The following is a 23115-nucleotide window of genomic DNA, read 5'->3' as shown; positions in this document are numbered from 1 at the left end:
GCAATTAAAATTGTTTTTGTTTTTTTTTTTTATTTTTTTTTGTCGCACTCTTATCAAACTTGTCTCATGATGTTCTTGGAGGAAGCGTTTTAAATTAACAAGAGAACCTGGACCTCATAGCTTTGTTGAGTTGAAAATTCACTTCAAGGATAATTAAAAAAAAAAGAAACGATGATATGGTCCTGTTTAAAAAAGGATAAGGACAGGGCACTGACACAATATTGACGTGAAACTACGTTTTTTGTATCCTTGTCTATGTTTTGCTGGGTAATTCATAGAAGGACGATGGCAAAAAATATAAAGACGAAAAAAATCTGTGCGTATATTTTGGTCTGCAAATTTTATGATTTTACCGTTTAAAGTTATGTGGATTAAAAAAAAAACTGAAATATAATACTTTTTAAATTGTTCTATTAGCTCAAGTAGCAAAAACTATTTACTTAATACTTTTTTTGCTTTTAAATTATTCCTTTTATATATAATTCATGATGAAATAGCAGATCTCTCCATAAAATTTGTAAAAAATTCTCTTTGAGATACTGTGTTTATATGGTCTGGGCAAATGAATTAAAGTTTCATATACCTAAGGTAACTTTAAACATCGATTTACCACTTCGAATTTGGTTACCTACAATGAAGGGACGTTGTTGACCTTAATTTATATTATTTAACCCTCTGTCGGCACACGGGTGCGAATTTGGCAGGACAAAAATAAAAAGTCACAAAAAGTGTCTTTTTAAGGGTGAAAACACATTTTTTTGAAATTGTGAATACAATATTCGGATTCTTTGGAAAATTCTACATCAATTTCATATACGATTCTCTATAAAATAGTGAGACCGAAAAAAGTTCAAGCGACATGAAAAAGTATAAACCAAATTCGCAAAAAAGAGGTGTGCCTACAGAGGGTTAAGCAACTTACAGATGTAACAAACGAAAGTTTTTTTCAGTTACATCGGAGTTAGAAGTTACGTTACATGGATTTTTTTTTGCACTGACGTGCAACGTACGCTTTAAAGTAGGTACTAAGTTTTTGATTATCTTAAAATTTTTGTGGTATAATTTTTGGCAGACTGGGACAGACAATTACGAAATTCTGAATCCTGATAACTCAGATTCCCAAAAATCTAGGAAACAGAAAACCCGAATTCCGAAAATCCAGAAACCCCAAAATTCAGAAAGTCCAAAATCTTGAAAATAAAACAGAAAAATGTGTACAAAACTCTTAAAAGTTTACAAATAACACAAATTCTCAGGTTATTTTTTTTTAAACATTTAGAAAATTGTAAGTAGGCCAAAATGAATTTAAAAACCCCTACTTTTAGCTTCGGGAAATACATTAAGGGCCGATTATTTTCCCGAAATTGGATACCATCGAAACTGCGGTTATGGTCATTAACACAAAATCCAACCCACTAAATTCACTGGTCTGCAAAATTTAACTTTTATTTTCTCCTTCAAATAATTTTTTGATATTATGAAAGATGAGACTTTCCTGAATCTAAATCTGGTTTCAGAAAAATTCTATCAGGTACCTTTTTTGTAAAAATGATTTTTGAAAAATGTGGGTAGTTTCTAAAAAATCACCCTTTTAGATTCATTTGATCTTGTATAAAATTAAAAAATTAAAACTATTTGTCACATTGAGCTCAAATTTGGAGGACTTATTCCTCATAATATGACCTATCGATTGAACTCAAATATGTCCTTCTACATTAATGTTTACTCATATTTTAAAATACTGATTGACACAAAAAGTAGAAATATCGAAATCCTTCACTTTTTAGTAAATCTTACATAACAAAAACACTTTAATTAAGGAAATTGTAAAATATCAACGCCCATTATATTTAAAAAGTCAAACATGTAAAAAAACCATAATAAAATACATTAAAGAACATTTTTACGTGTTTTGTAATTTTATATACTACTTTTCTATTTAGAAATATTTTATTTTTAATAAACCTATCGATAAACTGCCTTTGAAAGCTTCAGATTTGTTTCACCTAGAAACAAAAGTATACTTTTCTTATAGTTTTTGATGTTAGAATCCGATGTCAAAAAAATTCTATCACTTCAGAATTTTGAGATATTCGCATTAATGTATCACAAAATCAAGTTTTTTTTTTAGAAAATCTCAAAAAAAACTATTGTATCTCAAAAACCAGAGCTGACCGAAATTTTTTGTGTTCGGATTCAAAAGCAGCACACTAAAGTTCATTAGAAAAGTATACTTTTGTTCTAGGGAGAAAGATATATTAATTTTTAGAGATCAGTTTCTTTATGGTAAGATATGCCAAACCCACTAAACTTACTTAAATTAAGATATCTCGAAGAAGAAAAGAGATATTAAGAAGATTGAAACTGAATTTGAAAGAAAAAAATAAGTTCTTTTATAAACCGTAACAATTTTATTTGAAATATATAACATTATGCGAAAATATTTCTTCAAAAACAGAAAAAAAAATGGGTTTTTGAGATTTTCTAACGGGAATATCTAAAAAACGTGACGTGCAAAGTCAATTCTGACTTCGGAATCAGCATACGAAAATCTTTTAGAAAAGTATAGTTATATTTAAAAGAGGATTTCCTTGCAGACCAGTGTTTTCACATGTGTTAATCTCTTGTTACATGTAGGTAAGTAAGATGCCCTGTCTATAACCACCAAAAGTCGGTCAACTGTGAAAATAATTTTTTATAGAACAATAATGTATGCTACTTCTTCTAAGCCAAAAAACAAAACACTTTCTGGATTAACAGTTTTTATATCTTATTTTCAAAATTACGACCATACCTATATTAAAAAAAAAAAAATTTGCAAAATAAGGAAAAAAATGTCATTTTTTTTTGATAAAAAAAAATAAAGGTATGATATTTGACTAACTTTTTGAAATAATCCAGTAACTAGGCATTATTATCTTTCAATTAAGCCATCGAAACCTCTAAAATTATTTAATGGAATATTTTTTACGAATTTTTAAAAAATATGTTACATGGGAGTAACGCTGGATCCGAAAGGGTTAACTGATTGAAAACGTTGCTCTTCTTACACGACTACTAGCAACCTCTTGATTATATCAATTAATATGTCTGCTCATTCAACTAAGTAATTTTATATTCTCTTTAATTAGGTACCCATATAAATCACCCGAGTGTTCGAGGTATTAAAACAATCCCAATTGAATCTCTTAAAATAAGGTCAAATAAGCCAATCAATTTAAAAAGCGGTACTTTTTACATAGTATACCCATATTGGAACTGAATTTAAACTCAGTTTAAAAAATAATTACCAACAACTTTATGTGACAAAAAATATGACTATTATTCCTTTTTTGTATATCAAGCAAAAAATTATAATCAAATTATTTTCATTTCACGCCTTTTCAAAAAATACAAAATAAAAAAAAAAAAACAAAAAAATCAATTTTTATTGTGACAAATAATGGCCTTTCTACTGGTATACACTTCCAAGGACCAAGCACTTACCATCACTCTCATTCTCCATTCATCATCTCTATACAAAGGCTAAAAAAGTTTTCTCTTTGAATTTTATGTTAATTTTCAATAAATCAATTCAATTTTCTTCCTCCTTTTATGTCACAAAATGAACGATTTGTCAATTTAATTAAATTTGAATTGATTTAGTTTGATTTGCATTTGCTCTAGTAGGTAGAGTAGAGTAGAAAAGAAGCTCTCCAATCTTATTTTATTTGCATTGTACCTATAGCTACTCTCCTGTTGTATAAATACAAATACCTCTTACCTCTAAGGAACTCTCCATGAATTTCCAAACAAGACGATATAACGGAAGGTTAACTATAAACAAAATTACTCTAGTTTTCAAGGGGTAGTAGGTAAGTATTTGATGCATGTTAATGCTTTTCCAATTAATATACAAATAACCCCCCTACAAACTAGAAGGACTCTACTATACGATGTAGTATTTATTTTAAATAAACAACCACAAACATTTCTTCGTCCTTCGAACCAAATATAACCAAGGAATATATATAACAATTAATCTTTGGGCAATGTTGCAAACTTAGTTCAGCACAAATTTACCACACATCAGAGCCTTTGTTTCGCCTTTCTGATTAATTGTTATATACATACGACTATACGAAATACGATACAATATGGAAGACGTCGACTTCGGTCGTCCTTCAGCATTCGCATGTGTAATGCTGATTTCGCTTAATTGCATAACACATCCTTAATGCAATACTCAAGTCTCACAGTTGAGCGCATTTGAAATACAATCGAAAACCAAAGTTTGCCAGAATCTATCTATCATTTCGAGTACCAGGCGAATAGGTATTTCAAGCAATCGCATTTTGGATAGAAATACTCTTGGAAAACAGGAAATGTCCTTTCTTGAGGGAGGATAATTGTGTTTATCTTGAATTTGAGTATTGCGATTAATTTCAAATTTCAATTTGCCACCGGACGGAAAGTAAATGTTCCACCCATCATTGACGCTCTGCCGCTAGATGGCGCTGTTGTTGTTACTCAAGCATTTCTTTCAGGATTGGGATGATATTTTGAATTTCTCTATAAAACAGATTTTTAGTCTAAAGAACAAGACAAGGAAGGGAAGTATATTTTGGAAAAGGGATTTTATAGAAAATTCCTTACATCGAAGAATATATATATCGATTTCGATAACATTACAATAATCTGTTAGTGATGAAGAAAACTTACATTATGCCGCCATTCGACTTTGTAAACAATCGGATGAGCAGTTACCAAGCAATCGAAATAAACATCTGTGCCTTCTCGTATCGAACTCGGGTCAAGGGATGTGCCCAAGCGAACATAGGTCTCGGGAATGTCTGCAAGAAAGATAAATATCGAAAATTGAATAATATTGTTTGACTAATATCGAAGAGAGTATTTGTATATATATATCGAAATAAAGATGAGAGGGTTTTTGGTTCGTTGTTTTATTTCTGGTTGAATTCGAATATTCGGTTCATTTAAAGTTAGAAGCAGCTTTATCGAATAGCACTAGTATTATTATATGTTTGTTTGTGTGTGTAGGTATTATTATTGTTGCGGGATGTATACGTAAATTGAAAATGTGCTATTGCATAAATTTGAGGATTAGTATTTGCTTTGTGTAACAAATGTAGAATAGAATTTTTTTGTTTTTGTAATACTCAATGAATCACTTTCTGTTATAGTGACTTGAAGGAGCATACAATTATATTACAATACTTGAGAATAGAATTTAGTATAAAATTTGGTTTTGGCTTTTATAATGATACAATGCAGCTTAGAAATTAAGTTTAAGTAGGCTCTTTTGACAGCTACAAATGCAATAAATGTTTTAAATGATTATTTGTACATAATTACATGAGATTTTATCGTAAAGTCATGACAATTTAGTTCGATGATATTTATTGTTAAAAACAAATTAGGAAATTCCAAAGGGATATAATTTAGTCTAGCATGTAAAATCGACTTATTTAATGAAATAAATGAATAATTGTGACATATATACGTTTGGAAATTGGTTTTCTCTGTTTTAAGATAATATTGAAAGTAAAGTACCTGTGTATGTGTAGTATGGCACTTTAAACACATGAATAGTCTAAGCCCAACTAACATTTCAGCTTCGGTTAACGTATTACAAAAGCTACATTTCAGCTTCTTTTAAACTTTAGTAAGGTTGTTGGGCATGGAAAAAGGAGAACGTTATACAAGTTTGACCCTCTAAAACAATGTTAAACGAAGCTTTAAGGAAGCTCTACCGAAGCTTTGAGATTTGACAGATGGCTTCGGAAGAGCTTGTATAGATCTTTGATACATGTCTTATCGAAATTAAAAAAAAAAACAACTACAAAAACAAAAAAGAATTATTTTTTAACTGGTTGTAAATCATGAACTTTATCTTTTGATCTGATAATTATATATAACATTCCATTAGTTTTTAGTATATCTATTAATAATAATTTTAAAAGTATATATATTTTTTACCACACCCAGGAATACAACTTCGTATCTGCTTGGTGGTAGTCCACCACTCTGCCCACTCGGCCATCCCTGTATATTCATTAATGAAATCAAAAACATAATCAGTTCAAATAGTAGAATGTCAAAGCAAAAAATGTCCGAGCTAAATTATTCAAAGTCAAAACCAAAAAGTGTCCGAGCTAGATTACTCAATATCAAAACCAAAAATCAAATACAAAACTTTGTAATTTCTGTAAAGCTTCTATAAATTCATTAAACAGGCTTATCCGAAAAACAAGCTTTCTTCGGTTATGTTTCTTTAACAGTATTTAAACAGCTTATTAGAAGTTGTTAAACAAGTTCGAACTTCTATAGGCAATTAAATTCTGAAGCAAGCTCAATACAAGCTGTATAAAGAGTAGTACGTGCGAGACTTCAATTTATAGAAGCTGTTGTGTTAGTTGGTAGTCTCCATATGTAAAGAATCATCTAAGCTGCTGGTTATCGTGAATACAAATAAAATATGCTTTAAAATTGAACTATGTGGAACTGCAGCAATTAATGATAATTCAACGAGTTGAAGCATTACCAACTTTAACTTTTTGACTTCGGATAAGTTTCAGGTAGTCTTGAATAAGACGTACTCACCTCTTCTATTGAAATCATCCAAGTATAACATTAGTTTTGTACATCAAGAACCATGCGCTGCCATTAAACCTGACTGAACTGGAGTTATGAGTTGGTTTGTGGTCTGGTTAGACGAACACACTCTCTTAAAGATATTTGGAAAAACATGGTAATATGATTATAAGCCGCAAATTCAAAACTTTAGTTGGTTTTTGGACGTGATAACTTCTTTTAAATCGATGAACCATGGCAGCCACCACAAAAAAGTGACGCCATTTTCTCCCATTCCACTCTCGCACTTTCGCAGTGCGGCAAAAAATTTCAATTAAAAATAAACAATTAGAGATACAAAAATCTTCTATAGCTTATTTGAAAGATATTAACCCAAAGCTTAATCCAAATTAAGGATTTTGAAAAATTTCATGATTTAATAGGGTAAACAGGGGTAAAACGGAAAGATGAAATTTGGTCTAAAATCTAAAGGTGAAGTCGTAGAGAATTGATTTTTTTTGTTATAGATAGATGAGACTAATTTAAGAATAACTGCATTTAAGAAAAAATTCTAAAAAAATTTGAAACTAAGCTATAACGTTTTGTTTGAACGTTGTACACGTGATGGGGCTATGATAAAATGATGATTTTGGGTAAAGAAAATTTTTTTTGACAATTCTAAAGATGCCAGGTGAAAGATGAGGGAAAAAAAATTAGGCGTCTGATACGGATTTTTTTCCAACACTTTGCGTTTTGAAGTATGAATTTTTGAAAACACCTTCTTTTTAGGGGTATTTTTGGGTAGTTTTTGATTTTTAAAATCTCAAACTTATAGGACATGTAGGTTTTGGCTGTATGCATACATGTGCTAAAACTTGGAATCGCTTAGTGAGCTTTGACTGAATAACGGAAGAAACAAGTTTTTAAAAAACACGTTTTTTGACCGATTTTTATGTTTATCTTTTTTATTTAATAGATACAGGAATAAAGTATATGGAGTAGTGATAGACCATGACCTTCTTCTTTCTTTTTCTCGGCGCTGTTATGATCTCGATGTCGAGGGGATCATAACTATCCCACGTTACTGCTTCACACTAGTGATCCGCTTGTGGGGTTCGCCGGGTTGACCTCAGAAATCGGCGGCAAGCCTCCCGGTTTTGTATTGTTCCATTTCTAAGGCCAACTGAATGCTGGTGTTTTTGCATTTGCTTGTACCAGGAGTTTTTAGGCCTACCTTTCTTTTTATTTCGTGTTGGAACGTTGTATGATATTGCTTTTTTGACGGGGTTCTCAGGATCTCTCCTTTGAACATGGCAATACCAACTGAGTCGGTCGTGTTCAATTTTTTGGGAGATGGTGTTTTTAACATGAAGGCTTCCTCGAATCTTCGTACTTCTAATTCTATCAAGATAGACCATGATAGACCATGACCTAAACTAACTAAATGCTTGTGAAGTTTCAATAATTTTCGTATACACAATTTTGAGATAACGGTAAAATAATATTTTAGAATTCAACAGGTTATAACTTTTGACCAAGAGCAGATAGAAATTTTATTAAATTTTATTATGAGCATCCTGATACAATTACCTTTCATTTGGTGTATCACACATAACGGTAAACTAACTACAAGCTACACAATGTTAAATCAAGAAACTTGCGAAAAACCTCAAAACACCAGTGGAGATCTGTTACCACCTGTGTGGGAAGTACCGTAATCTCAGTTTGGAAAAAATTGATTCCATAGCCTGAGAACATAAAAATAAATGTTTTTTTTTTGCATTTTTTAATGAAATTTGATCGAGTTCAAAAAATTCTAGCTCTTTTTGTAGATGTCTCATAGACCTGATCGTATATATATTTTGAGCTAAGACAATAAGCTTTCAGATGGTGAAATTTTGGGTGATGGAAATGATTTTTTCACTTTTTTCATAAGAAATGATTGTTTTTAATAAATTATTTTAATATTTTTTGCGAATTGTAAAAATTTAAAAATGGTTTTATTATTTAGAAGAAATATTTGACTTTTTAATGGTATAATTTTTTTGTAAGCTTTTAAAATAAGAAAACTAATGTAATGAGAAAAGAGAAAAGGTAATTTTTTTTAGCTTTTTCTTGTAAATTATGATTGTTTGAAATAAATAAACGCTTCAATTGACTCATTTTAAAAGCACACAACCTGTTTTCTTTCGACGTTATCACGTAAAATCATCTTCCGTTAACCGGCTTTACAGACAACCTCTTTTTTTTCAAAATTTAGAAATAAACATTTCTTACACTTTGAAAGGTTACAATTTATAAAGGCATTCCGAAAAAGTTTACGGAGAGCTTTAATTTCCCATGATAGTTTATAGCTCACAAATTGGTTCTTTGAACAACAAATGCATGTTTATACAATGCAATCGTGCATTTTATTCGTGCATTTTATTCGTGCCAATTCGAATTTCTTTATAGTAGGTAATTATATACTTATATCAATATAATTCTTTTTTTTCGAATCATTTTAAATTTTGGTTTCTCGGACTCAATGAAAATTTCTTCCAAAACTGCACGAACTAGAAGGACTGTTCAACCACTTTAAGAAAGATCCTAGCGATCCAAGACTACCACCTCAGAAATGAAGGATCATGATGAAAATCATAATGATAAAAGCAATGTTTTCTTATGTCTAAAAGTCGACGACAGTAAACCATCTATATCAAGGGAACGCATATTTAGCCTTAAAGACTCCACACATTTACACAAACAGGAAATTTCTTTATAACTTCCGTTTATTTAATACTTACATTGAATATCCAATCGCCAACCATCTTCCAATGGCTCCGATGGTACTGCATGATTATAAGATCGACAAGACAAATACTTTCCAGCATCAGTTCGGCTTAGTGTTATTGACAATGTACTCGTTGTTTGATTTCCATCACTTGATGTCTACAATTGAAAGGATTTCAAAAAGAATGAAAAAAAAAAAAAAACAAAATTTAATTTACAACTGCATGTACCTATACGTAAAAGAGAGAATCCAATAAATCAATGTTCAATAAACAATTCATACATTCAATTCAAAGAAAGAATTCACTTTAACATAAAAAAAAGAATTGGTAACAACAACAAAAAAAAAAAAAGAAGAAGAAAAAAAAAACTCCTTCCATTGATTCCAAGGCATTAAAACGCAACCACTTTGTCCGTATAGCCAAACCCAAAGGAAGTGGTACATCAAGGAGCTGTGTTGTATCTTTTCTTTGCTTTTGTGTGTGTCAGAGAGCACAACTCTTTTGCTTTCGATCAAAGTTCTATTCAAAAGAAAGCAATTTTATTTGAAGTGCATTCAAGGTTATTTCATTTGCTTGGCTGTGTGTGTGTTATTTTGTCTGACTCTAGTTCTTCATATAAATATCTTTGTTGTTTTTTTTCTTGTTGTACTTTTTTGAAGGACGAATAATGCTTTTCCATTTGTTGCATATCCTTTTAACATTGATGCATTGATATATTCGATAAAGTAACAACAGATTGCCCTTCATTTTCGGTAGAAAAGTGGGTCGTAATGGAATATGTACGTTTTTGAACGTACATATATGAAGCACAATACCCTTGAGGTTTTTTTTTTTTTTTTCTGTGCAGACGAAGAGGATGCACTTTAAACATAAGTTTCCACTTTTGATGTATTCACCCGCATGCACTGGGTTAAGATACTTTTTTTCTTTTTATTGAAATGATTCCTTTTATGTTTGATAGAAAAGGATATCATGAAAGGAATGAAAAATACTAGAAAAATTAAATTAAGGAGTTCCCCGACAGAGATTGAGTCCTTTTTTTTATTTAAGAAAATTTAAAGCCTCATCATTTAGTTTGAAAAAATTAAGTAGGTAATGGATTTTTCTCTGTCTCCTTTTTTTATGAGCACTTTATTCTTGATAAATAAATAATCTCAACTTTATATTAACAAAAAAAAAACAGTATTTTGTTTTGTTGTTGTCATAATCTTACCGTCTCTGTGGTTTTCTCCAATCGTTGCCCATCCTGCCACCACGTTATCACAGCAGGCGGTCGAGAACCAGCACTTTGGCATAAGAGATCATATCGACGTCCTGCCGATAGTGGTGTATGCGCTCCAAGCAGTCTTATATTTAATGGAGGAACTATATACAAAAAAGCAAGAAAAAAAATGATGTCATTATTTTGCAAAGAGCAAAAAAAAAAAAATCAAAAGAACATCAACGACTATATAAGAATAATTAAGGAATAACGAAGGACATGAAATTGGTAGGGAGTCTTTTATAAAGATTTTGGACAAAATTAGGATGAAAATGGAAAGAAAAATAGTGTTTCATTTGAGCTTGTCAAAAAATGGAACTTTTCTTATATAACAAAAAATAAACAGTAATTTCATTAATACCTACCATTAGGTACCATAAGATTCAAGGTTGCATTAACGACGAGACCATGGTTATTTCTGAGAAATTATGTAACTTGAATAAATTTTTCTCATATGTGTATCATTATGCTTTTTGGTTGTTAATTCGATTTCGATTCGTAGAAAAAATCGAACTTGGTCGAGACATGACATTGCCTTGAAAGAAAATGCGAAAAAAATGGGCCCAAACAATACTGTCTGTTGGTGTTTTTGTTTGTCTCTATCAATTCTTGAAGCGATTTGATTCAAACTAGCTAGTTAAGTTTTTGGGGAAATTAATCAGTACAGAGGGAAATCTTTATTTTTTCAGGCAAAAATTAGATAACTGACTAAGAAACAAAATTTCTGCCTACCCCGTTTTTAAGAAATTATTAATCAATACCTTAAAAAGAAATTAAAAAACAACTTCATGCACCCGTCTTCAAAACTTGATTTAAAAAAAAAATTTTTCATTTATTTTAAATCCAACAAAACTATTGCTTTTACTTGCGATATAATACATTGGTATTTTTAGGTTTCTTAAAAAAAACGAACTCGACATAACAATTTTACATGACATTACGATGATGGAGAGTGCCAAAAAAAGTGCGGTCCGGCAATTCTGTCTGTCTGTATATTAGGGTGGGTCAAAAAAATCGAAATTCTTTTTTTTTGATTTGGTACTCCGAAAAATCGATTGCTAGACACCTCTAGAATATACACACCAAATATGAGCTCTTTATATTAAGGGGAAGGTCCTCCGCTTTGCAATTTTCCATTTTTACATCAAGCTTCTACTAAAAAAAAATTATTTTTTTATTAATTGACTTTTTAGCAAATTTCTTTTCAGATTCTTGTAGGAAATTGAACGCTCTACAAAAAAGGCCTTAAACACTTTTTTCGTTTATCTAACCGTTGAATAGATATTTGAGGTCCAAAAATCGAAAAAATCTTTAAAAATTCGTTTTTTTGTTCTTAATTTTGTAACAAATTGAAAAATTATAAAAATCAAACGTGCAAGACATATTCTTGTTGGAAATTGATTGCTTCATAAGAAAGGTCTTAATAACTTTTTTCATTAATCTAACCATTCTAAAGATATTCGAGGTCAAAGTTCAAAAAAATTATGAAAACATTTTATATTTTTAAAAATTTTCCAGTTTACTGAAAATTCATTATTTTCAATTTTAGGTCCAAGTAATGGTTATAGTCAATATTCCATATATTGATAAGAATGACCTTGATTTTTCGTCGTCTTGTTTCACTGCAAATTCATGCAAGGTCATTCTCAAAATGACTTTTTCAGAGTTAAGTGAATTATTCGGATCCTTTAGTATCGCAGGATAAAGAGGTATTAACACCGTCAGAACAGTTCTACTGTAGAAAAACGAGTAAAATCTAGCACATTTGCAGTAGTCTTTCTAGTCTTCGGACCTTTAACTTGTTGGAAAAGGTCGTATCAGTAAAGATAATAATTTTCATAATCAAAAAGTCCAATAAAAGAAGAAAGTAAAATTAAATTACATGGAAAAGATTCACTACCCCAAACCTAATGGAGCTTTTGAGATAGTTGTTAGTTAAAAGGGTTTTTTTTTTTAATATAAATTCAGTAAAATTAGATCAATATTATCGATAGAAACTATTTAACATTAACAATTTAGTCATTTTCGTCTCATTTTCCTAAATAAGACAAGTGAACCTATTGACCGATGAAAAAACGTCTTTTTTGGGAGCATTGCAATAAATTGTATTAATTTTTTTGTTGATTTGTTTGTTAGTTTTGTTGGCATTAGTGTTAAAAAATACCTTTAAATCATGTCGCTTATGTTGGTATACATATAAAAATTTAAACTTTTCTTATTAATTTTTTAAAATCTGCACCTTATTTTCAAACCAAGAAAATTAGGACTTGCGGACATGAGATTTTTTTAGATTTTTGAGGGTAGTTAAAGAATATCCAAACAAAGATTAAAATGAAAACATTAGCCTATTTGCACTTATTCCTAAGATGAACAAGAATCTTCTTTAGTGCATATCCTAAAATTTGCCCCTCCATCAAAAAATACCATTATTTCGTAGGTATAAATATTTTTTGTAAGGGATTGTTTTGATTTTTAATAATGATGGATTCTAAAATCTTCATGCAAAATTTGGTTCATCTACCATAACTTTTAAGGGTTTTTCGGCAGTAAGTTTGCAACTGTTATAATAATATGAGTTGACAGATGAAAAACAGGTATAACTTTTTTCCAGAGACGTCAGATTGTCTTAATTTTAGATTTTTTGGAATCAGCATTAAAAAATACCTTGAAATCATGTATCATATGTGTATATAATACCATAGCCTATTTTTGCTAATTTTGAAAATCTCCATTTCGCGATATGACCTTGAAATCGCGACAAGCGGACATGAGATTTTTCTAGACTTTTGAGATATGTTATAGAATGGCAAAAGGAAGATATTGAGCAAAAAAAATTTCTACTAACATTCATTCCGAGGTTAAACCCTTATTTAACTGGATTAAATATGAATCATTGAAAATGGTTTTTCTTCTGTTTTTGTAGGAGCAAAATTCAGTTCTTTATCGTTTAGAGGGTGAACCTATTCTATTGACCGACAGTGTATGACAAATTACTCTCTAGAGAATAACCTTAAAATGTTAACTACCAAGTTTGAAAAAATCGGCAGTTTTTGAAGACAGATTGTCTGATCGTTGACTACAAAGCTGTGTTTTTTGGCACTGTTATCCGAAGCCGCAGTTGGCGTTTGTATGCATAAAAGAAACAAAACGGAACTGCCGATAAGAATAGAAGCTAAACCAACCAGTGGATAGAATTTTGATGAAGCGCAAAAGTTAACCATCTTCGACTTACGGTGTGTGCATATACAATTTCTTACAATAGCTTTGCCAAAAAACCACTGCTTTAGTTTTTTCCAAGTTAACCAAATTTTCGCTACACCTAAAAAAAACACCCTTTCACATGAAAAAAATGTATAGACTCATTTTATTCATATGTAATTCCCATGGCAAAGACAACATTTCTTATAAATTTCGTTAGGGTACCTTTTATACCATTGAAATTGTAGGTCCTATTTAAAAAAAAAAAACACCCTTTCACGTTTCACCTACAATATTTTTAGAGACTGCTTAAATTCCTGATTTCTGTTGTACATATACCTACCTATAATTTAAATATTTTTATTGGGATACCATTTTTGTTCTATATTAGGTATTTGTGGTATTAATTCTGAATTTCATCATTCCTTAAAAAAAAAAAAACACCCTTTCACTCAAAATAATCTTGTGAACTCTTAAGATTCTTGGTTCTTATAACAAAAAAAAAAAAAAAAATTTTTACCAAAGACTCACTCCTACTTGCTGTGGACAATCCTGTCAAAATCGTCCACATGAATTTTTTATGAAGATGACGACGAAGAAGATCAGATATCATCGATCAATTTGAAGAAAAATTCAACTGCTACCCCTGCCCTTCATTTAATTGATAGGTAATTCAAAAAGTGTCGAAAACTATCAAAAATACTTTTTTACTATTTAAGCCCTAACTCGGTTATTTGATTCACAAAATCAAAGTGGTTTACATTTTATTTTAGGTAATTAAATTGTCTATAAGATTGATTATGAAGACTTTTGCGTAAAAGTCAATTGTTAAAGAGTTATAGCACTGTTAAGTGACAAGAAACTGAAAATATTGCAAAATCCAAAATTTTATATGTTTTTGGAAGCTTCATAACTTCGTTGTTTTTGGTTGTAATACTATCAAGGTCATTTTCGTAGGAAATTATGTTTTCTACAAGTCTACCAACAACTTTTTTTCAATAAAATGCACCAGAAGAAAGTTATAGGCATAAAAGTGAAAAAAGTGCCAGATTTCTATGGTTTTTCGGTGATTCTGAAGGGGGCGGAGGGGTGGTGGTTGTTTAAATTTAGTTTTTTTTTATCTATTAACCATACCTAACAACATATCATAGAACTACCGGACCTTTTGTAGGGTAACCCCCTTTTTTTTTAGCTCCATTTATTGGACTATTACTTAAATCGAATTATTTAATATTAAAATTTAATGTTCAAAACACCTGATTGAATTTCTAAAAACATATTTTCTTATATCCCATTCAAATTAAACACTCCCATAGCAATGAAACATAATAAACGTACCCATCAGTCAACACCTCCACTTGTCACACAATCAGTCTCATCATTTTGAACAAATAAACCGACATTCTATAACATCAACACATTCCTATATACCATTTCACTCAGCTATATAACACACATAGAAACGTCTTTTTGCTAAATCCAACTGATTCCACTGACGAAGGCATATCTTTTACTTAATTAGAGGATCCAATTAATCCAGAGGCTGCACAGCTTCACAGTGTCATACGCACATATTATCGTCTCTCTCTGTATTTTCTAGCAGACCCTACTCAGCTGTCAAACGCTAACCTAAATTTCATTAACACTTTTTTTTTTTTGTCTAACGAAATTTTCTCACCCACCATATTATTATATAATATTGAGATTGAGATTCACTAACATCATCAAACGCATTTGGAATCAAGCAAAGCAGCCCAATGGCAATGTATAGTCCTTTGAAAGTACAAGCATCATCCCGATTCTATATAGTATATCCTTGTACATAATCAATCATTATGCTTATTTACACATTTGACTAAATCGTTTGAAACCCCGCAAGGATATCAAATGTAATCAAATCCCTCTGAGGCTGAGCTGAGCCATATCACTTCCAATGAATCCACACATTTTATTCATTTCAGCTTTGCTTTTTGTCGACCAAAGAAGGCTGAGATGCTTTTTGCTATTCCTTCTCTACTCTCCTTTATTCCTTTAGGAGATCTAAGAATTTGTTGGATGGTTCAGTTAGTCGATCGGTTTTCTGTCTCTATGACTTCCGCCTTATAAATCTTCTTCGTCATTCTCGTCGTCGTCATCGGCTTCACTCTTTTCGCAGGATGTATAAAAGTTGAGAGAAAAACGCAATCGATATAACCAAACCAAACCACATCAAATGTGGCAAGCAAATCGCTCTATTTTATATACATACTTTACTTTCAACCCTCTTCTTCTGCACGAGTATAGAAAAATAAACGAAATCTATTCCATTCATGACCGGAAATCAATTACTTATTATATTTCAAATTCAATATTCCAGAACAAATATTTTATTTCAAAGCAAATGATTGCGCACATTTTCATACATTTTTTCTGTGTGTTTTTCATTCTCTTGTCGAAATATTATAGACATCTATTTATTTCCTCCAATACCTAACCTTTTTTCCTAGCTTTTGATCATTCATATTATTTTTACATCAAGTGGTTGTATAAAAGGAATTTTCTAATGATGTCAAATTAAAGACGACTTGAATTTAGCTAAAAAGGGTTGCCGTTTGATTTTTGTTGAGGTTTGGTATTTCGCAATAAAATCAATAAACATTGTTGCTATTAGGTAGGCATTTTATGTTCTTTGGTGTTCTTTTAATATTTGGTTTTGGGTTTTTAGTCCAGTGCATTTATGATGTTCATATTATGAGCGACCCAGCAGTTTGTACCACCCCCAAATTTTGTTTGCTCATTCGATAGAGCATTGGCTGAATATCATTACCCTGATTTTTCGCACTCGTGAAATTCACCTTTCAGTCTCCATCTTGGATTTTAGTTTTTGTTGAATATCTCGATTTCTACTTATCCTACATATAAGTTGTACATACTGAAAACGTAGGCAATCAAATTTTACGTCTTTTATGTCAAGAACACTTTTTCGATATTCTGAATACCTATTAAAAAAGTTACAAGCCATATAAGTAAAAAAAAAACGGAAAAAAAATGACAATTTTTAAGTTTTGAGCACTTTTTATCAAAATTATGAAAAAACGTTCCGAGAAGAGATTATTCATCTTAAAATTCTCTACAACTCTGCTATACATTTTTTTTTGTATCGCTGTAATTAATAAAGTTATTTATACTTTTTTGTTAAAAAATACCGCTTTTTTATAAAATGAAGAGACTTAAATATAAACAAATGGCATGTCCTGAATTTTCTCTTGTAACATAAAGCTATAAAATACTCACTTATCATTTAAAATTCAAGATTTTGTAAAAAAAAAATTTTAGAAAAAAGTAAAGGTAAAAAGTCCTCAAAACTTTAAAATTGTCATTTTTTTTCGTTTTTTTTTACTTATATGGCTTGTAACTTTTTTAATATTCAGAATATCGAAAAAGTGTTCTTGACATAAAAGACGAGAAATTTGATTGTCTACGTTTTCTGTATATACAACTTTTATGTAGGTTACATAGAAATCGAGATATATAACAAAAACTTAACCCTCTACTGCATGAATTAATATTAGCGGACGAAAAAATTAAAAAATGCTTGAAATGGGTTCATTGGGTTGTTTCAAAACGGTTTTCATTAAAAAAATTTGTTTAAATTAATTTGTTTATAAGCCAAATTTGGCTTCGTATTCATTAAGGGGTAAGAAATTTTACTAATTTTATTTATTCAGATTATGTAAAGAATACAATTAAAAATATCAAAAGACAAGTATTTATCATTTAAAAAACAAAATAAAGTAAAATAAATACATTGCATTACAAAAGGTTAAGATTTAATTCAAATTTTGCTCATTTTAAGACAATGAACCGAGAAAAGCAATTCGTTTTTGTCCCATATACAGGGTGTCCCACAGTCACCGCCCCAAATGAAAACCATGGATTCCTGAGGTCATTTTAAGTCGAAAAACTTAAGAGGTAATTTTCTCGTTTTCGTCCCGTTTTCGAGCTACCACGGTTTTTATGATTTTTTCTCTTTTGTCCTTTAACTGGCCTTATCTTTGCCAAACTACGTTTGATTTGAAAGATTTTTTTTGCAACCAATCAAGAATTTATTGCAGTTTAAGTTTGTCTCAAAACTTTTTTTTCTGCGGACAACCGTTTCTCCACAATTTTGCATCAAACACAACTTTCTTCGTTTTTTAAGTTGTTTTTTACACTTTTATATTATTTACGTCAAAAAAACACGTTAATGAGTATTATTTTTTTGTGCTTTTTATTAAACCCCAGTTTATTTTCATAAAAAAAATATTTTTTATTTCATAAAAAAGGCTACTGAAAGTAATTAAAAAAAAATAAACAAACTGAGTGAATTAAAAAAAAAAATAATTTTTCAATACAAAATTAATTTAAATGAATTAAAACTTTTTCTGAGCTTTATCTATTTGTTCTTTTCTTAACCACAATTGCTCAGAAAAAGTTTTTAATTCATTTAAATTAATTTTTTATTTAAAAATAATTTTTTTTTTCATTCACTCAGTTTGTTTATTTTTTTTAATTACTTTCAGTAGCCTTTTTTATGAAATAAAACTTATTTTTTTTTATGAAAATAAACTGGGCTTTAATAAAATGCACAAAAAATTTATACTCATTAACGTGTTTTTTTGATTTAAATGATATGAAAGTGTAAAAAACAACTTAAAAAAACGAAAAAAGTTGTGTTTGATGATAAATTGTGGAGAAACGGTTGTCCACAGAAAAAAAAGTTTTGAGACAAACTTAAACTGCAATAAATTCTTGATTTGTGCAAAAAAAATCTTTCAAATCAAACGTAGTTTGGCAAAGATAAGGCCAGTTAAAGGACAAAAGAGAAAAAATCATAAAAACCGTGGTAATTTGAAAACGGGACGAAAACGAGAAAATTACCTCTTAAGTTTTTCGACTTAAAATGACCTCAGGAATCCATGGTTTTCATTTGGGGCGGTGACTGTGGGACACCCTGTATATATTTTTTCTTGTTCACATTCTTTCCACTGTCGAAGTAAGTCTTGCTCCAACATTTTCACCCACTCCCAGATCTAACAAAAACTAAAAAGTAATAAAATGATTGAAAAATATTATAGGTGAGCCCATCTCCCCCTAAAATTTTTGTGGTTACGCCGCTGGAAATGGGGTTAACATGATGAGAAAAATATCTCTAAAAGCGAAGGGGCTCCATTTCTGAAGTAAAACATAGCTTCCAAGCAAAATAAAAATGTAAAGGAACAAAATTTTCCAACAAAAAAATTTAACAAATTGTGTAGATTTAAAACCCCTTAATGCATACGAAGCCAAATATGGCTTCCGTACTTTTTGCCCTCCCAAGACCAGGCCAATAATTTTTTTTCAATAAAAATTGGTTCATAGCATACACAATAACACAATCGATCAGAAATAAATTTTTAATTCCACTTTACTTTCCAAACAAACGCAGTAATGAACACTTAAAGTATGAATATATTCTACACTTTCGATTTCAATGCACACGACTGATCGACTCACCTGTGATCATAAAATACACCTTTATTTTGTGTCGGACACACGAAAAAACTATCTCTATGGGTTCTCACTAACACAAAGAAGAGGATTGTATTTAATCTTTACCATTTTTTTGTGACAGGTAAGAGAAAAGTGCATACAAACAGACAAAACCATATTTGGCTTCGTATGCAGTAGAGGGTTAAATCCAAGATGGCGGCCGAAAGATGAATTTCGCGAGTGCGAAAAATCAGGGTAATGATATAGCCAATGCTCTATCGAATGAGCAAAAAAAATTTGACTATGACCACACTTAGACATCAGAAAACTTAAAGACATCCAAGTCTGATATCAATGAGGAGGAATGGAGATTGATTTTTAAGAATGCGATGCTGATTTTTGGATACGATTGAAGAGAATAGGTTAAATTGATAATGTAAACTACATCAATAATTGAGAAAATTAAAAAAATAGGAAAACTACTTTCTTTATCAGGCTAATCTGATAAAGAAAGTAGTTTTATTATTTTTCAATTTTCTCAAAAACTAGAAGGTTTAAGAACATATATGGTTTTCAGTATTTGGTCAGGGATTTATTGAGGTAGTTTACATTATCGATTTAACCCGTATTGAAATCCATAGTCTTGACAAAAATAGTAGGTATTCAATGTATTTCTTCATACTTATTTTTCACAAATGTTGACTTTGAAATCGATTATTTCGAAAACAACTGATTGAAATAACTTGATTTAAAAACTTAAATTAAGTGTACAACAATAGCTTTTGAAAAAGGTATCAGTGGATAGCTGTAAGTGTTGCCGTTGTTTTTTAATATTTTTTTAGTAGTTTTTTTTTAGAAAATTACCCTTCCCGCCTAAAGGGGGGGGACATAGACCCCCCTTCCCATAACAAAAAATGATTGTATTGAATACCTCTACAAAAAACCGTTTTAAATTCTCGGCGCCTAAGTTATAGTACTCGAGCCTTGTGCTGTTATGAATTTTTCTCGAAAAAAACACGTTAACGGGGGGTATCTCGAAAAAGGAAGCTAATCCGATTTTGGTAAATACAGATTACTATTGCTCTCTTTTTGACAAAAAATTATGAAATTTGATACACTGCAATGCAAGATATTAGTATTGGGAATACGAAAAAACTGCTAACTTTTTTTTTTATTAAAAATAGTGGCCAAAATAAGCGTTTAAAAAGAATTTTTCCATGCAGAAATTTAGCTACTTTGATGTAAAAAAAAAGTAAGGTTTTGAGTTTAGATCTTAGCTCAATAAAAACATTTTAAAATTTTTGAAAAAAAAAAAAAATTCAATCTTGGAACTAAATGTGTCAAACCGGTAAAACAAAATTCAAGATTTGTTTCTTGGATTTTTTTTTAAAATATGCAACAACTTAAACAGCTTTCCTGTCAATTTTCATACCTACTAGAACTGATTATGGGGTCTAATTGTTGCCAAATATACATATTTAAAAACAAAATGTTCAACAAAACTGAATATTATTCAATTTTTAGATTTAATTTCGATTTTGATATTTTTAGTTCAAAATCGGGTTTTGAAAAAATCTATTACTCAAAAACGTGACATCATAGATTTCTGTAATAGGTACATTAGGTTCAAAAATAATCTATTACATTTTGGTTCAACGAAAAATTTAATTTTCAGTTTAGTTGGATATTTTAATTTTTGAATAATTTTATTATCATTTTTTTTAACAAAAAAAATATTTGTTAAAGCTTAAAAAAATGCATGGTACCAAACAGAAATATTTTGCATTAAAAAAAAATGTTGCAAATAAAATATTTTCTGCATTGAAAATAAAACTTGCTCTTAGAGTTTAAGTGGCTCAAATTTTTAAGAATTTTTATATAGAAATGTAGGTACTATTATAGGTACCTACAAAAAAATTTTTTTTTTTAAAACATAAAATTCGTTAAAAAAAAATAAAACAAAATCAGAAATCAAATTGCCCTCCAAAAAAAGTATGCAGTTTTAATTGATATATTAAGATGCATTTTTAGAAAAAAAATTTCAAAATCGTTAGAGCCGTTTTTTATAAAATAATTTTTTATAAATAATTTTTTGGAAAAAAAGTTTTCAAATAAAATTGGTATTCAAACAAATTTAATGTCCCGTTTTAGAAAATTTGATCTAAAAACAAAAAAATTTCAAAATTTTTTTTAAAAATCCAAAAATTATTTGTTTTTGAAATTTTATTTTTGGTTTATATTAAAGTTATATAAATGCTTCTTCACAAAAATTTTTCTTAAAATCAAATAAGCACTTTCGGAGCAAATTGGATTAAAAAAAAAAACGGTTCTATGGCAGGTACCGTTAATAACACTTGTTAACAAAATTAAACTCATTTGTTGTTGCCGAAACAAAAATATACTTTTCTGAAGGTTTTCGGTATGCTGAACTCGAACCCGAAGTCAAAAAAAAATTAATCAGCTCAGGTTTTTGAAATATTACCGTTAGAAAACGCAGTACTTCGGACCTTATTCTTTTATACTAGAAAAATTGTCTGAGCATATTTAGTAACGGTTTTTATAAGAACTATTTACCACCTTTTTAAATCTGTTTAAATCATTCCGATATCTTTTTTACTGACCGAGATATCCTCAGTTGTTTGGTATTTTTATAAATTTTATAACGCCATTATCTCCTTTATGATATATGAAACCAAACCCACTTACTTCATTTTAAGACATCTCGTTCAATACAAAAGATATTGAAAACATTTAAACAGGTATCGAAAGATGAAAAATAGTTCTTCTAGAAATTATTACTAGATATGCTCAAATAATTTTCCTTATAAAAAAGAATAAGGTCCGAAGAACTCAAAAAAACGTTTTTTTGCATTTTCTAACGGTAATATCTCAAAAACGGGAGCTGATTGGTAGTTTTTGAGTTCGGATTCGAGTTCAGCACACCGAAAATATTCATTAAAGTATATTTTTGTTTCGGCAACAAAACCCTTGTAAACCAGTGTAATGATTTTCAGAAAAAAAATTTTTGATTAAAGATAGACCTTATCTTAAAACTCACATTTGAATTTTTTAAACAAAATCGTTCAAGCCGTTTTTGAGCAATTTCAACTTTACTAAAATCGGTATAGGTATGACAATTACCGTTATTTTTGGTCCAAAAAATTAATTCCCTCTGGAGAGTCACCAAATAATGCTACATACCAAGTTTGACATCAATCGGTCAATCCGTTTAGGCTGTAGCTTCGTATTTAGACAGACGGACTTCCGTGACCCATTTTGGCATTCTCTATCATCGTAATGTCATGGAAAAATGTTATCTCAACTTTTTTTTTTTTTTGTACGAATGCATAACTTGATATATAGTGGTACCTAGTATATCGCAAGTACAAAATTCAATGCTAAATGTGTGCACTAATTTTTGTTTTTATTGGTCAAATTTCTCACAATTTTAACTATTTGGCAATGTTTAAGATTCAATATTATCCTTGAAATAGCTTATGCAAGGTCAAATAGTCAAAATTTTTAGAAGTTCGACGAAAATAAAAAAAATAAAATGCACGACTGGGTCGCACGAACTTGCTCTTAGAGTTCAAGTTGCTTAAATTTTTAAGACTTTTGATATAGAAATTTAGAAAATGTAGGTACCTACTATATGGGTACAGAAAAAAAAATAAAAAAAAAAAAATTAAATTCGTTTTTTAAAAAAATAATATAAAATCTGAAATCAAATTGCCCCCCAAAACAAGTATGCAGTTTTGATTGATATATTAAGATGCATTTTTAGAAAAAAAATTTTCAAAATCGTTAGAGCCGTTTTTT

General features: G+C 29.9%; 1 protein-coding gene across 1 annotated transcript in view; it reads right to left on the bottom strand.

Moving 5' to 3' along the window:
• LOC129916337 (hemicentin-1) overlaps positions 1–23115 on the bottom strand; it is a 250824-nt gene that overhangs the window by 38246 nt on the left and 189463 nt on the right. Inside the window, exons 6-8 of the mRNA XM_055996201.1 lie at positions 10561–10712; positions 9360–9504; positions 4702–4832 (exon numbers count right to left, since the gene is read on the bottom strand). Of these exons, the coding sequence (XP_055852176.1) occupies positions 4702–4832; positions 9360–9504; positions 10561–10712 (428 nt within the window). The remainder of the gene's footprint in view (positions 1–4701; positions 4833–9359; positions 9505–10560; positions 10713–23115) is intronic.

Source organism: Episyrphus balteatus, chromosome 3, assembly GCF_945859705.1.
Source record: "Episyrphus balteatus chromosome 3, idEpiBalt1.1, whole genome shotgun sequence".
Classification (NCBI taxonomy): domain Eukaryota; kingdom Metazoa; phylum Arthropoda; class Insecta; order Diptera; family Syrphidae; genus Episyrphus; species Episyrphus balteatus.
Note: the sequence above shows the minus strand (reverse complement) of the source record. Positions and strands in the feature narration are given on the sequence as shown.